At 45.2% G+C, this 17,453-nt stretch overlaps 1 protein-coding gene across 1 annotated transcript; it reads right to left on the bottom strand.

Moving 5' to 3' along the window:
• Positions 1-2,905: 2,905 nt before the first annotated feature.
• On the bottom strand, positions 2,906-10,075 carry LOC123101801 (WAT1-related protein At1g44800-like). The gene is made up of 6 exons (XM_044523089.1): positions 9,797-10,075; positions 4,560-4,572; positions 4,225-4,338; positions 3,893-4,133; positions 3,301-3,452; positions 2,906-3,128 (listed from the first exon to the last, which is right to left on the bottom strand). Exons 1-6 carry the CDS (start codon positions 9,972-9,974, stop codon positions 2,906-2,908), a joined length of 921 nt encoding a protein of 306 aa, XP_044379024.1. The 5' UTR covers positions 9,975-10,075.
• Between the last annotated feature and the right edge of the window lie 7,378 nt (positions 10,076-17,453).

Here is a 17,453-nt window from a genome sequence, read left to right as displayed (position 1 = left end):
CAATCATCAAATTCACGGAAACCTAACACATCACACAAAGTTTTTGGAATCGTGGAAACACTAGCACCCAAATCACATAAAGCATAGCATTCATGATCTTTAATTTTAATTTTAATAGTAGGTTCCCACTCATCATAAAGTTTCCTAGGGATAGAAACTTCCATTTCAAGCTTTTCTTCATAAGATTGCATTAAAGCATCAACGATATGTTTAGTAAAAGCTTTATTTTGACTATAAGCATGCGGAGAATTTAGCAGGGATTGCAACATGGAAATAAAATCTATTAAAGAACAATTATCATAATTAAATTCCTTGAAATCCAAAATAGTGGGTTCATTGCTATGTAAAGTTCTGACCTCTCCAATCCCGCTTTTATTAATTTTTGCATCAAGATCTAAAAACTTCGAATCATTGGGACGCCTTTTACCTAAAGTTCACTCATCTCCAGTCCCATCATTATCAAGATTCATATTACAAAACAAAGATTTAATAGGGGACACATCAATCACTTTTAGATCTGCATCCTTATTATCATCAAATTCTTCCGGTTTGCCGGCCATCTTATTAACTAAGGTGGCCTGCTTATCTGAGATTTGGGCTATTAAGTTTTCAAGATGAACGAACTGAGATTTCAGACCATAAAATTCTTTAGATATATCATCGAGCTCTTTATTCATGTACCCCATAAAACTTTTTGTTCTTCTAGCTCGTTTCTGAAGAAATTATTATGCTCAAATTGCAAGGACATAAAACTTCTGACGTTGTTTTCAATTTCTTCCAACCTTCTAAGGTGAGGATCAACACTTTTTGGTAAAGCCATCGCGGCAAACAATCCAACACACAAGCAAGCAAGAGACAAACAAAAAGAGGCGATCGGAAAAGAGGGTGGATAAAACGGCAAGGGTGAAGTGGGGGAGAGGAAAATGAGAGGCAAATGACAAATAATGTAATGCGGGGGATAAGAGTTTGTGATGGGTACTCGGCATGTCTTGACTTGATGTAGATCTCCCTGGCAACGGCGCCAGAAATCCTTCTTGCTACCTCTTGAGCACTGCGTTGGTTTTCCCTTGAAGAGGAAATGGTGATGCAGCAAAGTAGCGTAAGTATTTCCCTCGGTTTTTCAAAACCAAGGTATCAATCCAGTAGTAGACTACACGCAAGTCCCTCGTACCTACACAAACAAATAAGAACCTCGCAACCAACGCGATAAAGGGGTTGTCAATCCCTTCACGGTCACTTACGAGAGTGAGATCTGATAGAGATAATAATAATAAGATAAATATTTTTGGTATTTTTATGATATAGATTGAAAGTAAAGATTGCAAAATAAACGGTGCCAGAAATAGCTTGTTGATGGGAGATTAATATAAAGGAGAATAGACCCGGGGGCCATAGGTTTCACTAGTGGCTTCTCTCAAGATAGCATGAGTATTACAGTGGGTGAACAAATTACTATCGAGCAATTGATAGAAAAGTGCATAATTATGAGAATATCTAGGCATGATCATGTATATAGGCATCACATCCGCGACAAGTAGACCGAAACGATTCTGCATCTACTACTATTACTCCACACATCGACCGATATCCAGCATGCATCTAGAGTATTAAGTTCATAAGAACAGAGTAACACATTAGGCAAGATGACATGATGTAGAGGTATAAACTCAAGCAATATGATATAAACCCCATCTTTTTATCCTCGATGGCAACAATACAATACGTGCCTTGCTACCCCTGCTGTCACTGGGAAAGGACACCGCAAGATTGAACCCAAAGCTAAGTACTTCTCCCATTGCAATAAAGATCAATCTAGTAGGCCAAACCAAACTGATAATTCGAAGAGACTTGCAAAGATAACCAATCATACATAAAAGATTTCAGAGAAGAATCAAATATTGTTCATACGTAAACTTGATCATAAACCCATAGTTCATCGGATCTCGACAAACACACCGCAAAAAGAGTTACATCGAATAGATCTCCAAGAAGATCAAGGAGAACATTGTGTTGAGATCCAAAGAGAGAGAAGAAACAATCTAGCTAATAACTATGGACCCGAAGGTCTAAAGTAAACTACTCACACATCATCGGAGGGGCCATGGAGTTGATGTAGAGGCCCTCTGTGATCGATTCCGCCTCCGGCGGAGCTCCGGAAAAGGCCCCAACATGGGATCTCTTGGGTACAGAAGGTTACAGCAATGAAATTAGGGTTTCGTGGTGCTCCTGGATGTTTTCGGGGTATATATATAGGAGGAGGAAGTAGGTCGGTGTGGCCACGAGGGGCCCACGAGGGTGGAGGGCGCGCTCCCCTGCCTCGTGGCCTCCTCTTGGTTGCATGACATCCACACAAAATCCCCTGGATCACGTTTGTTCCAAAAATAAATATCCCGAAGGTTTTATTCCGTTTGGATTCCATTTGATATTCCTTTTCTACGAAACACTGGAATAGGCAAAAAAAACAGCAATTTTCACTGGGCGTTGGGTTAGTAGGTTAGTCCCAAAAATAATACAAAAGTGTATAAATAAGCCCATTAACATCCAAAATAGATAATATAATAGCATGGAACAATCAAAAATTATAAATACGTTGGAGACATATCATGTGCTGGCTTTTTTGGAGGCTGGCATTGTATGCCGGTCATTCGCATGGCGCCGGCATGGCCGCTGACATGATCTATGACCGCGGTCCTTTTAAAATTTATGCGTGGACATGAAATGGGTCGCGTGCATTGGGCACACGACCGACCTAAATCAAAAATAGGGCGGACGTCGAGTGGGCGGCCGACCCAAACGGACAAAAAGCGGACAAAGCGCGCGTCCGTTTAGGTTGGCGCGTTGGAGTTTCTCTTATGCAATGTGGTGTTGGTTTCCTTTGTGGATTCCCACCTCTCCAACGGTGCGACTATCTCCCCTCCAAGGGAGTGAACATCGAAATAAATCTTCGTTTCCCCGTGCCTTCGATTGTCCTTAACCGTAGCTCATTCATTTGTGTTTTATCATTTTTGTCTCCACCCTGAAACAACATTTGTTCCTTCGGATTTTCTTCACTGGGAGGTACCGATTCTTTTCTCTTTCCCCAAAGGAAAAGATAGAGCCCAACTAGAATCATGAACATGCCTAGAACACTGCATGCATGTAAACAGATCGATTATGAATTGCAAGGAAACTCAGCAACAATTTTTAAGAAAATAATGTTAGTAATTGGCGATGCATATTTTGGTATATACCTACGGTCTTAAAAACGTTAGCCAAAATCAGCACTTATTAACATAGGATGGAGAGAAGTGGTAAGCAAACCTCCCAACGGACAGATCATGGCCGAGAAGCAACGAGTCGAGAATAGTAGTGAAGAACACCGTCACGGCGCAAAACATGGCCGGATAGGTTGGCCCATGCTGCGTGACGACCCACAAAATCATCACAAACTTGGTAGTAATGTTGAGTATTGCCTGCAACAAGATGTAAATGAGGACCTTCAACTGAGAGCCACAAAGTGAACTGATGCACAACTAAAGGAATAGCTGAATAGTTTTACCGAGTACACAATGGTGAGCAAGCTCATGTTCCATTTGAGCACCCATGTTGCCTTCTCTCTGTTCATGGCAACCCCCACGACAGCCGTTTGGATGCTCCCCACGAAGCATGTAGCGACAGTGGACCGGTACTTGTATGGGAACATTTTTAGCATCTGAGCCTGCTCATTACAAACTCATATATAATTAAGCTGTATTGGTCACACTTTGCTTAAGAATTAAAAAAAGATAATACTCCCTCGGAGGAGTAGTTGAATTTTGCATGAAATACATGTACAAAATTAATGATATATAGGTAATACTATTTATTTGAGACTTTGCAATAGTGGGTTGTTGCTTATATGTTTGTTATATACCTGTACTGTGTACCAAACAGCGAGGCTGAGGCTGCTGGTGATGAGCAAGATGGTTCCACGCACATGGTGGTGACCAAAAGCAGCTCCGGCTTGCTTTGGGTGGTAGCCGATGATATTTGTGGGCCAAAGGTGCAACACCTTGCCCTTGTACAGGCTGATCACCAGCGTTCCTCCAACACCGACCAGGGTTCTGACGACCTTGATGTTCCCCACCAGGCTCCTCATGTCTAGTGGCTCCTTCCTGAGAAAAAACAGTCAGTTGTTGCAGTTCCTTCCTCTATGGCCTCAATATTCCTAGTAGGCGTTTGTGATTATATTTCCATCTTGTTTACCAGAAAAGGACCGCGAGGATGAAGGCGACAATCGGTATGATGTTATAGAAGTTTACCGCGCATCCTAGCGATGTGTCTCCGAGGCCAATGTAGGTGAAACCAGGAATTGTGAATCTGGAAGGTGAAAGCAACAATCACCACTACTTTGTGCATATATATTTATCAGAGCCATTGCCGAACTAAGATGATGTGAACGAAATGACTAACCCCACAAGTGCACTGGTGAAAATCCATATGAACACCTTCAGTGTAAGCTCCTTAAACCTCCCTCTACATGAGGTGATGAGGGTAAGTAAATAGATGATCATTTGCAAAATGTTTCTATATCACGACACATTTTGATAATTACTTGCCAAATGTTCCCTGTCATATGACAACCATGAGAAGGAGAAAAATATGCTAAAATAACAGTAGTTAATTAGAGTTGTGCGAAGGCGAAAGCGTCATACCTCAACTTGAGGGGACGCCGTACGTGTTTGTAGGCAGGGGCACACCTCCCTGATAGCGCATACAGTTTAGATTACATCTTGGAGAGGAAGCTTGGTAGAGATAAGATTACAAAGGGAAGATAAAGATAGATCCTAGCTAACCAACTCTACCAACTACCTAAGATGATCTGGTGCGGCTGCCTCCTTGTCACGCACGTAACAATGTTGTTTGACACCCTCCCTTAATAACAACTTCATTAAGTTGAGATTATATCTGAAAGTCTCAAAGCTTCGTATAGGCAAGGCTTTTGTAAACCCATCTGCAATCTGGTCCTGGGAATGTATGAACCGAATGTCTAGGAGTTTATTAGCAACTCTCTCTTTGACAAAATGAAAATCTATCTCAATATGTTTTGTTCTTGCATGAAAAACGAGATTTGCTGAGAGATAGGTTGCACCCAAGTTATCACACCACAGACATGGAGCCTGAGCAGTTTTCACACCGAGCTCCTTAAGGATGGATTGAACCTATATAATTTCTGCTGTAGCATTGGCCAGTGCCTTGTATTCTGCCTCTGTACTGGACCTGGAAATAGTGGCTTGCTTTCTGGCACACCAAGAAATCAGGTTAGGTCCAAGAAATACTGCAAAGCCACCAGTAGACCGTCTATCATTCAAACATCCTGCCCAATCTGAGTCAGAGAATGCACTAATAAGAGTAGAGTATGACTTGCTAAAATTAAGACCAATGCTCAAAGTATCTTTCACATATCTGACTATATGTTTTGCAGTAGTCAAATGAACTGTGGTTGGTGCATGAAGGAATTGACACACTTTGTTGATAGCAAAAGAAATGTCAGGTCGGGTGAGTGTTAAGTATTGAAGTGCACCCACAAGACTTCTGTACCTGGTGCTGTCTTCTGAACTCAAAGGTGTTCCTTCTGTGAGAGACAATTTTTCTGTACTAGACAAAGGAGTAGTAGTAGGTTTACAACCTTGCAGCCCAGCTTTTCTTACCAAATCACTTGCATATTTTTCTTGGGAGAGATGAAGTCCATCCTTGTGCTTCTTTACTTCAATATCTAAGAAATAGTGCAAATCACCAAGGTCCTTTAGAGCAAACTCAGTACTTAAGTCCTTCAATAATCCTGTTATTGCCTCATCAGATGAACTTGCGACAATAATATCATTAACATATATAAGAACAAATATTGATGTATTGGACTTATTGTAAATGAACAGTGAAGTATCCGACTTTGAAGGAACAAACCAAGCATTTGCATCTTTTTACTGAGACGAGAATACCATGCCCTAGGAGCCTGTTTCAATCCATACAGCGCTTTATCAAGCTTGCATATATGAGAGCGTGCATGTTTGCTTTCAAACCCAGGAGGTTGTTTCATATAAACCTCCTCTTCCAGAACACCATGAAGAAACACGTTCTGTACGTATAATTGTCGAAGATTCCATCCCCTGGAAACAACAATAGACAAAACAAGACAGATGGTGGCATCTTTTACAACTGGATTAAAGGTGTCCTCATAGTCTATGCCATACCGTTGCTTAAAGCCTTTAGCAACTAGCCTTGCCTTGTAACGATCAACTATTCCATCAGACTTCCTTTTGATCCTAAAGACCCACTTGCAGTCAATAAGATTTTTACCTTGGTTTGGAGGAACCAAATGCCATGTTTTATTTTTCTGTAGTGCCACGTACATACTCCTCATGCATTGCTTTTCTCCACTTCTCATCACCAAGAGCCTCCTCAAATGTGGTGGGCTCACCTGGTTCACCTGTAGAACAGATCATACCATATTTGGTTATGTGCTTGTAATTAATTGGCTTAGTTACCACTGATTGTAGTCGTGTACGGCGCTACTGTGCAGCAACATTGTTTTGCGCCACAGAGGATCCCATGGCAGAATTAGGGGGTGGAATTTGTGCCTGATCCGAGGCAGATCCGCCTGCGCCAGCAGTTTCGACGGGGTCCGCTGCTGGCTAATCTTCTGTGGCAGCTGGCTGTTGTGGGGAAGGCGGATCCGGCGCAGAAGATCCCGTCCGACCGGAAACGGTGCCTGGTGCGTCCGGTCCTGCGCCAGCCAATCGAACCGCGCCGCGCCGCTTGTAGACAGCCGGCTGGCTCCTGAAGCATGAGCCGATCGGGCCAGCGGTAGCCTGACACGTGGCAGCTGCTGGTTCACGCGGGCTGATGGAGCCGCTGCTGCCAGCCGCAGCTGGCCGCGTGGCCGACGCGGAGACGGGCGCCGCTGTCGCAGCACTGCGCGCTGTCGCGCCTGTCGCTCCGGATCCCGGGGCAGATATTCCTACCGCGGCTGACGCGTCAGATCCCGAGGCTGATCCACCTGCCGCTGCGCCATGACACATACGATATGGATGGACTGTTGCGCTGTTTTCTTCACTGTTTGCACCATTTTCTTCGCTGTTTTCGCCGCTATGATCTCCTGTGTCATCACAAGGCTCATGCATATGGTTAGGAGGATTAGTCAACAAATGATCATCACAGTTATCGTGTCCTCCTTGATCATGACCGGAGATATGAGGTGGTAGGAGAAGTATCTCCTTGCGAAGTAAGGCGCCGACATTAGGGTGGAGATCAGCAGAAGGAAATTTTGTCTCGTCAAAAACAACATCTCTAGAGATGTAGACACGACCAGTAGAGACATCAAGACATTTTACTCCTTTATGCTGAGCACTGTACCCAAGAAATGCACACTTTTTGGAGCGAAACATAAGCTTGCGAGTGTTGTAGGGGCGAAGATTCGGCCAACAAGCGCATCCAAAAACACGAAGAGATTTATAATCTGGTTTTGTGTGGAGAAGCCTTTCTAAGGGAGTTTCATTGTTGATAACCCGACTAGGAAGCATGTTTATGATGTGTACAGCAGTGAGGAATGCTTCGTCCCAAAATTTTAAGGGCATAGAAGCTCCGGCCAAGAGAGCAAGGCCAACCTCAACAATGTGACTATGCTTACGTTCTGCGGACCCATTTTGTTGGTGAGCGTGAGGGCATGACACATGGTGGGAAATTCCTAGTGTTTGGAAAAAGGAGTTTAGTTTTTCATACTCCCCACCCCAGTCGGATTGGACAGCAAGAATCTTTCGATCAAACTGTCTTTCTACAAGAGCTTGAAAGTTTTTAAAGACCTGAAAAACTTCTGACCTCTTTTTAAGAAGGTAGAACCAAGAGAACTTGCTATAGTCATCAATGAAACTGACGTAGTACGTGTGTCTACCAACAGAGCTTGGAGCAGGACCCCATACATCGGAAAAAATTAATTGCAATGGTTGAGTAGAAACACTAGTGGAAATAGGATAAGGAAGTTGATGACTTTTTGCTTTCTGAGAAGAATCACAAATGGTTTCAACATTGCGGTCACCAACAAACGGGAGCTTATTCTTTTTAAGTAAACAATCAACTAAGGAAAATGAAGCATGCCCTAAATGGTCGTGCCATCGTGTGGTCGAAAGCTTGATAGCACCACAAGCTTGTTTATTGTATCTTCGAAGCTCCGGAATCAACGGGTAAAGGCCTTGAACACATCTACCTTGATAGAGAGTTTTCCTCATGACCTGATCCTTGATCAAAAAGAAGAAGGGATGAAATTCAATATAAACATGATTATCAAGGGTGATTCGAGGGACAGATAGAAGGTTCTTGTCAGTGCTAGGGACATGCAAAATTTTCCTAAGATGAAATTTTCGACGTGTGGTACGAAAAACTAAATGACCAATGTGACATATCCTCATACCTGCACCACTTGCGGTGTGGATCTGGTCCTTGCCGTGATACTTCTCCTTGAGTGTCACCTTTTCCAGTTCGCCGGTAAGATGGTTCGTTGCGCCGCTGTCAAGATACCAATTGGTATCGATGCCATATGAACCGTCAACAGCAGCAGTAACCTTTTCCTCATCTTCAGAGGAGGCCTCACCTCATCGAACCGGTACCAGCAGTCCCTCGCCGTGTGGCCCGGTTTGCCGCAGATTTGGCAGCGCACCGCGTCCGGGTGCGACCTGGAAGAACTGCCGCGACGGCCCCTGGTGTTGGTGTAGTTGGGCCGTCCGTTGCTGGAGTTGGACCCGCTGTTGTTGCCGCCGCTCCCTTGCTTGCCCTTGGAGTGAAGAGGACCACAGTGACGAGCGTAGCCGCCGTGCCCGCGCGTCGCGACGTTAGCTGACGACTTGAAGCCGCCTAATCCCTGGTATTGCGCCACCCTCTGATCAAAGTTGCTAAGCATTGAAAAAAGCTCATCGAGGGATACCGGGGTGATGCAGGCGTTGAGGGCGGAGACGAGTGGCTGGTAGTCCATGTCGAGGCCGTGCATGATGTAGGAGATGAGTTCATCATCCCGGAGAGGTTTCCCGGCGGCGGCCAGCTCATCGGCGAAGCCCCGCATCTCAGCAAAGTAGGTGGCGACGGTCTTGTTGCCCTTCTGGGCGTTCACCAGAGAGGTTCTGATGTTGTTTACGCGACTGAGCGACTGCGAGGAGAACATCCCCGACAGCGCCACCCAGAGCTCGCGCGCCGTGGTGATCGCGGTCACCTGCACGAGCACCTCCTTGGTGAGGTTGTTCAGCAGGTACCCGAGCACCTGCTGGTCCTCTCGAACCCAGATGGAGTGGAGGGGATTCGGCTCAGAGGATTCCTTCCCATCTTTGTCCTTGGTGTGGAGGATCTTGGCCGGCTCCGGTGTCGTGTCGTCGACGTAGCCGAAGACACCCACGCCCCTCAGCTGCGGCATGATCTGCGCGCGCCAGAGGACGTAGTTGGTGCAGGAGAACCTCTCCGTGACTTGGCCGTTGGGACCAGCCTGGGAGGCACCAGAGGAAGAGGAAGATGACATAGTTGCACTGGATAGAGTTCTAGGGTTTAGACGTGGAAGAGAAGGGCTCTGATTACCATGTGCGAAGGCAAAAGCGTCGTACCTCAACTCGCGGGGACGCCGTACGTGTTTATAGGCAGGGGCGCACCACCCTGATAGCGCATACAGTTTAGATTACATCTTGGAAAGGAAGCTAGGTAGAGATAAGATTACAAAGGGAAGATAAAGATAGATCCTAGCTAACCAACTCTACCAACTACCTAAGATGATCTGGTGCTGCTGCCTCCTTGTCACGCATGTAACAATGTTGTTTGATGGCCAAGATGGCGCCAAGGAAGAAGCGGTACGTGAGCAAGGTCCAAGCAAGTGATCCACTGTCCACCACCACCTTCGTGAGCAACATTAACCCTGTCGTGAAAATTTGGATCAACAACATGAAGATGGCAGGCCACGATTCCTTCACGTTCGTCGAGCCCCCCATTACTGTCGCTGGACGTACGTGGTGGAGAATTGGAGAATAGAGATAGCCTTTGAGCAAAGTGACAAGGAGGGAATGGCAAAGCTACGGGGAGGGAGGGGAGATGAGTGCTGGCTCTAACAACTCACCAAGTGCTTGTCATTCTTTATGTGTGAGCTAGTGGCGTGCATGTACAGAGAACTTGTGTCTGCAAGATGTCTCCACTCTCTAATTTTTCTCTTTATATTTGAGGGATATATAGTAGTTATTCCTCAATCTCTAAAAAATAAATATTTGAATATGGGTGGGCGGTGCATGCTCTGTTAGCTATACAGAGAACTTGTGTTTGCATCTAATTAGCTATACCTTCAACTTTGTAATCTTTCAGATTTAGGGCCTGCTCTGTTAGCTACATGCCTCCAATTAATAAATAAAGTAATTCCTAGTCTTTTGTTGTAGACTTGGTTTCATTCGAGTAATGAGCTAAACCTCTATCATGTACTCCCTCCAATCCAAATTAATTGACACAACTTTAGTACTAAATCTTAATTTGGATTGGAGGGGGTAGTCTGTAGGATACTAGTGGAATTTCCTTGTAAGCCTTTCGTGGTGAAATACTACTCGTTCGGCGGAGGACTTCCAAAGACATCGTGAGCTAAACCCATACTGGTAAATAACCACATGAGAAACATGCAAGGTTGTTGTCATGAAAGGCTAGTGAGATCCCGGGGCTGGACTTGCACGGCATCACGGTAGGTGGCCGGCGATGCGAGAGGTCCGTGTGACGGGTTGTGTGGCAACGAAGACGTTGGTGAGCGATGGTCTGGTAGTGGCAAGACCTTGTTAGTGGGCTTGGCTCCGGCGTGTCCGAGTATCTTCATCTTGGTCTTCGCTTGTTGTGAAGTCGGGGCTGCTATGCTTTTTGAGCCTCTTGATTTGAGCGGCGTACGATGATCTGGAAGGAGCGGTCCGATGGTGAAGATCTTCTTCGGCGCGGGTCTTGCGCGTCTCCTCTCCGGAGCTCCTCATCAGAGTCGGAGCTGCCTGTTGCTACGCGAGGGTTGACTGTTTGGCATGGGCCGACATGGGTACCGGCGTCTGTTGCGACGAGGACTTCGTTTGTGGAAGTTCGATGGTAAAGTTGGAATCGGTGGCTCGTGGAGGAGTGATGACTATGACACCTGGTGAAAACCTCGGCTTTGTGTTTCTTCTCTCCAGCGTGTGTGTCTTGGTGTGGGTGGCCAAGTCGGCTGGTGTTGCCCTTGGCCGGCGAGGTTCTCGTGTGTCACTTGTTCGAAGGGGTCTTGATGGGTCGTCAACGGCGAAGTCGGAGTCGTCTGCTCGGGAAGAGGTGATGACGATGACATTGTAGGCAACCTCGGCGGTGTCCTCTTCTCGATGGTGTGTGTGGTCTCGTCGGTGCCAAGTCGATCGGGGTGCCCTTTCTTGTGGGCGTGTCGTAGCGGTTTTCGCCCGGGTCTTTATTAATTAACCGGGCAACTTGTTACCCTTTTTCTTTATTAATGAGATGAGGCAAATTTTTTGCCTCCGTTTCGAAAAGAAGGCTAGTGAGATCCTGGATTTTTTTTGAGAGAAATAGCTGGACTTTGCTGCATATTTTTATTGATTTTTTAAAAAAGATCCTGGGAAAATATGTGTGGCATATCAGATTTGATATGCTTACGATTCCCACGCCTACAAACCCATTATAGCTTCTTTGTCTATCAAGAAAGAAGATAAACAACCTATCTAGCTAAACACAGTACAGAAGTAACAGAACAATGCTGGCGACGCGGTGAACACAACGGGCAAACACGCCATAGACAAACACAAACCATATATTGGTCCAGCAGGGAAGAACATAACAGATCAATATAAATGCAAAGATCATGCATATTGTAATTTCTGATCATGAGGTGGTGCTAGTGTATCCAATTAGTTCTAATTTACTAGCGTAATTTTCGTTGTTGCGGCCTTAAGTGTTACTTGTAGACCATATTGTCTAACTTTCTGACAATGATTATGAACAAATGCTGCAGGTCTTTGCAAAGTTTGATTCCCAAATGACATCCGATCAGCTTTGTGAAGAATACAGAGCTACAGAGCTCCTGGGATGTAAAAAATACAGAGATATTTTTTTTAAATGTTTTGCTATGTTTTCGACCGGGGTGTAGCCCTAGCCAGTAGCCACTACTTCCCCTTGATTCCCTAAAGATGTGATGACCCTCCATACTACTTATAAGGCGGGCGCCAAGGTTGTGTTGTTGTCATGGAAGACTCGTGAAATAGATCCTGGTAACATATGTGCGTGGTATACATATCAGATTTGATATGCTTACAGTTCCCACCGCCAAACTCAGTAGCTTCTTCGGCCACCAGGAAAGAAGACAAATGGTCTGTCAAGCTAAACTTGCCTGGAGACTACTCCCTCTGTAAAGAAATAGTCTTTCGTGGTGTAAACAATCTTTTTTTAGGAGTACATGCTAGTGACATGGCGGCAACAGGCAAACACAACATGCCATCCATCCATAGGCACACACGAACCATATATCAATAGAAGAGCATCTCCGGCCGCGTCCCCAACAGCCTCCCTCGGTCCCCTCAGGGCATTTTTTAAGCGCCGACGGCCGAAAATCGGCCCAGTCGCACCCTCAGGATCTCATTTAGCGTCGGTTTGGGCCGAAACAACAGCCGTCTCCTCGAGCCGAACCCAAGCGCCCGAGGAGGCCCTTTCCCCGCCGTTTCCTCCCGCTTTCCCCCATTGGCTTTCCTCTCATTCTCCATTCCTCCCGCCAATCTCCTCCTCCTCCACTCCCAGTCGACCGGCATGCCGCCGAAGAAGTACGTGCCCCCCTCCCCCCCCCCGCGTCGTGGCGGATGCTACCATTGTCGCCGCCACCCAACCGAAGCAGAGGAAGCCGAGGGCGCCATCGTCCAAGCCCCCGGGCATGTCCAACGCCGACTGGAGGGCGGAAGTTCAGCGCCCGGAAGGCGCCGGGAAGAAGAGGAACACCGACCCGGCTTTCGTGATGGGCGGGGCGGACATGCTCCAGAGCAACGACGAGCAGCTCAAGGCGTGGTACCTGGTGGAGCGTGGCCTCATCCTGAACCAGCTGCCGTTGCCGCCGCCGCCCACTCCCACGCCCACGCCGCCGCCGCCGCCAAGCCCGAGCGATAATGCCTCCACGACGCCCAGCAGTACAGAAGCCGCGCCGACGCCGCCAAGCACAGAAGCCGCGATGACGCCGCCCAGCCCGCGCACGCCGACTCCACCAATGTCGTTTGATGCGTTGCCTGCGCGTCCTTTCTTTTTTGCTTTTCATTTGATTGCCGAACTGTGGCAAGGGGATCGCCGAACTGGGCCATTGATTGCCAGACTTGTGGCCTTTTTTGGGAGCGGGAATGACCAAGTTTGAATTTGTGGCGCCTTGGGGTGCGGCACCTGGGAGCGTGGCTGGGACCTAGATCGTCCCCAGGGCCTAAAAAGCGCCGGGCGGGCGCCTGAAATAACGCTGACATGTGCGCTGGGGGGCCGAACGAGTGGAGATACTCTAAGTGCAAAGAAGGAAATCGATCATGTCACGTCATGAATATAATCGATCAGAAATGCATGCACACATGTATTTGAAATTTTTTAAAGTTTGTATAGAAAAAATGTTGATCATGTATTCATAAAATGTTTATCTGGTCTTAGAAATGTTAATTAAGTATTTGAAAAATGTTAAAAATATGCAAAGAATACCTGTTGACCATGTATTTTTAAAAATATTTGCCTTGGAAAAAATGTTGTAGACATATACAAAAAATGTAGAAAAAACCAAAAGAAACAAGGAAAAACGAAAAATAAACAAAAATGAAACAAAAAACCAAAAAATAAAATCAAAGAAACAAATGCAAAAAGAATGATAAAAAACCGAATAAGAAAAAAAGAAAAAAGAAAATCATAAATAGAAAACAAAGAAACAAATGCTAAAAGAATGAAAAAATCGGAGAAGAAAAAGAAAATAGTAGTAATACTATGTATGTAAGCTGACGTAGAAGAAAAAGGAATGAAAAATAGAGAAGGAAAAAGAAAAGAAACAAAAGAAAACAAAAAAAAAACGGAGGAAACCGGCTCCAATCGCCTCGACTAGAAGCTGTGTTCTCCTTCTTTTTCATTCTCCTTTTCCTTTAATGTGTGCGGATGGGCCGACCCAATTACTGTAGATGCTTCAACGAGGTTTTCTACTGTCTCGCTGAATGCTAGATATAGCGCTGGCGGTTTTTGACTATAGAGGGTGAGTACACAGTTGATAATTAAAATTCTACTTAGGATCTGTTTACCAATTCCAGTTCCTCGAGCAATATAATTGGTGATCAATTCCATTATTTTCGGTGTTTGGATTGAAACAAAATGAGTAGTAATGTCAATTTTCAAAATTTTCGTTCAATACTTTTATTTAACACAGTACAACCCCTATGAATGCACATGCACAACCTCTATGAGCACCTTTGAGATACCGAGCCTACGTCGTGGGATTGACGAAGTCACCACAGATGCTTCGTAGTCGACGGGAACGTCTCCTCCCACTAAACGAACATCGTTAGAAAGACTGAAATAAATCCAGAAAAATGGGAGCACTAGTGAAACCTAACCATCTGAGGTAATCTTAGTTTGGTTTTGTTCAACGCTTTGAAGATCTACAGTTTGTACAAAGAGTGTACTTATATATTTGTGTATGTATTGTTGCATATATACAAGACAAAACTAATACATCTACAAAATAATACATCGTATAATAAAGGTTGAAAGTGCATCTAGGCCCCCATACTACGTTTTGACGATTCAAGACAAGATTGATGGACGAACATTTTACTCAAGTATTGATCATTTCTAGTCCACCTAGTTGGTAGAGATGTTCTTGACCCCTCAAAAACTGTGAGAAAGGATCGATAAGATTATTTTATAAATTCAGTTAGCAAAGATAAAAACCGAAAATAGCTTCTAAAAGGAGCTAACCAAAAGTTCGGTTAACCAACCGAGCTTTTCGGTTCGGTAATCGGTTTATACCGTATTTGCTATACACCTCTTTCTGTGCGGCTGGCCGAGGCGACACTAAACGATCAAACTGCAGCGCTGTGTACTACATCAGCGTCACACGTGAAAAAGAAGCCCATAAATCCATAATTGCTTGTAAGTTTGGGCCTGCATGCAGGGAATCTTTTTATCGCGACCGCAAGCTTTCCGGAGGCTGCCTAGCGCGGCAGAATTAACAAATCTGACCTATGGACGAAACTATTTGACAAACTGAACTTTGTTTGAAAAAAATTCACCCAACTAATTTTTTTGTGTAGCGTCCGACAATTAGGCGTCACACTATACTGTGCAACACCTAGCTCTGAGGCGCTACACGCATATCCAGCGTCGCACTCCAAACTACCTGAAAAATGCTAAGTCAATGTGCAACGACTGAGAACTAGGCGCCACACTGTATAGTGTAGCGCCTAGCGTGTAGGCATTGCAGTGACTTCACCCAACGTCACGGTGTGGACACACTCTACAGGGCAAGCCCATGCATGCATGACACGGTGTGGACCCGGCCCAAATATTTTCTCCACTTACCATGTTCATATATACTACCTATACTAGTATACTTATACCACTTTTTCTCCTGCATGCATGCATGAAAGCACATGTCCATCCAGACATGCTGAGCGTCGTACCTCTGCCTGTAGGCTCTTTTGTCTGCTTGTTTCCTTGCCCTCTCCTGCGTGTTAAATTAACTTTGTGCATGGGTTTGCATATCGTATCCTGTGCAACGCCTACACACTAGGCGTTACACTGTATAGTGTAGTGTCTAACTCTCAAACGTTGCACACTGACTTAGTATTTTTCAGACATTCTGAGATGCGGCTCTGGCTAGGTGTGTAGCGCCTGAGAGCTAGACATTGCATCGTGTAATGTGACGCCTATATGTCGGGCGCTACACAAAAGGGTCAGTCGGGTGAAATTTTTTCAAACATAGTTTAATTTGTGAAATAGTTTCGTCCATAGGTCAATTTGTCATTTTTGCCGCCTAGCGCGGGAGCATCGCTGCAGATTCACGTGTCCCCATCAATGTTCGGTTTCCTGTTAACCAAAGGAATTAAGTTCGGTTAACATAGCTAAAAACCGAATTTTTCTGTAGGAACAATAAAAATCAAACTTTCGGTTTTTTCGGTTTTGGCATCGATTCGGTCTTTGGTTCGTCGGTTTTTATGCCCACCCTTAAAAGAAACCATGGGATATTGGACTTTGTGAGAAGAAGTTATTTCTTGCTAAGTGCTCAAACTCAAACTTCCAGAACTCGCACAAAACCCCTCACTCTTCCACCCATATCCTCTCCTCTTTTCATGCCCCAAGCCTTTAGAGTGCATTATCTTTGGAACCTCGAGTCCTTTAAAGAGTGTTCGAGTTACTTTGAGTGTTGTTCAGACCCTTCGATCTGGTGGTTCATACATTACATGATGCCAAAGATGGTCCTACTCTCATTCGGTTCCTGCAAGTGAATTCTTCCAAGACCCTTGAGCTAGTGAAGTTTGGTTTCAATGAAATTGGACACTATATACATATCCACCCAAACATCTTGATATTGATCACTAGCGACATCCCTAGGTCCCAATATAATTCGTACCATCCGAATGGTGAGTGGGTCGGAACCTTCAACTTGGGATAAGTGAATTTTACAAAACCTTATGTTCCATTCATTCAGAGCCTTCTAGGATAGGCTCACGATAGTTCATTCAAAGTCGTCGAGCATGTTTCCTACGGACCTTCTGAGGTCTTTTTGTTTGGATTTCCAATAATTTGGAACCTATGAATGGGTTGGGGGTGAAATGACCGAGATGGACCTATGAGGGATCAACTTGTGATTTCCCTTCGGAAAGTTTATGAAGGTTTGGATGCTGTCTCAAGGTCTAACACAATAACACTAGTGGTTGCTAATCACCTTTGTGGTGATATCTCAAGGAGAATAGGCAACGCCAAAAGGATTTGACGACACTACCATGGAGATCCCTGAAGAAACATCATACGTGCAAAAAATACAAGATTGGAATCTCATCGGGCAGCTCGTCAAGTTATGTACAAAAATGTACTCTTAACTTGGCGGAACCGAAGAACTTCCTCGACGTGCTAAAATGCACAGCATCTCCTTCATTGTCAAATGTTATTCAGGTTTTAGTCAACATTTTCTAGTACATTCAGGTTTTAGTCAACATATTCAGATTTCGACATTGATAAGGACTAATATGTTTGCTAAGTGTACACTCAGGTTTTAGTCCCTTAGAGAAACTCCAACGCGCCGACCTATTTCGTCCGCGCGCGTCCGTTTGGGTCGTCGCGGACAGAAAGTCGTCCCAACAAGCCGACCCAAACGGACGCGCGTCCGCTTTTCGTCCGCCCGCCGATCCATTGCTGGCCCAAATTTAAGCCTCATTTGCGTCGGCGCGAACACGAAACGGACGCGTGTGACGCACGCCTAC

Source organism: Triticum aestivum, chromosome 5A, assembly GCF_018294505.1.
Source record: "Triticum aestivum cultivar Chinese Spring chromosome 5A, IWGSC CS RefSeq v2.1, whole genome shotgun sequence".
Taxonomy (NCBI): Eukaryota; Viridiplantae; Streptophyta; class Magnoliopsida; order Poales; family Poaceae; genus Triticum; species Triticum aestivum.
This window is presented reverse-complemented; position numbering and strand designations above follow the sequence as displayed.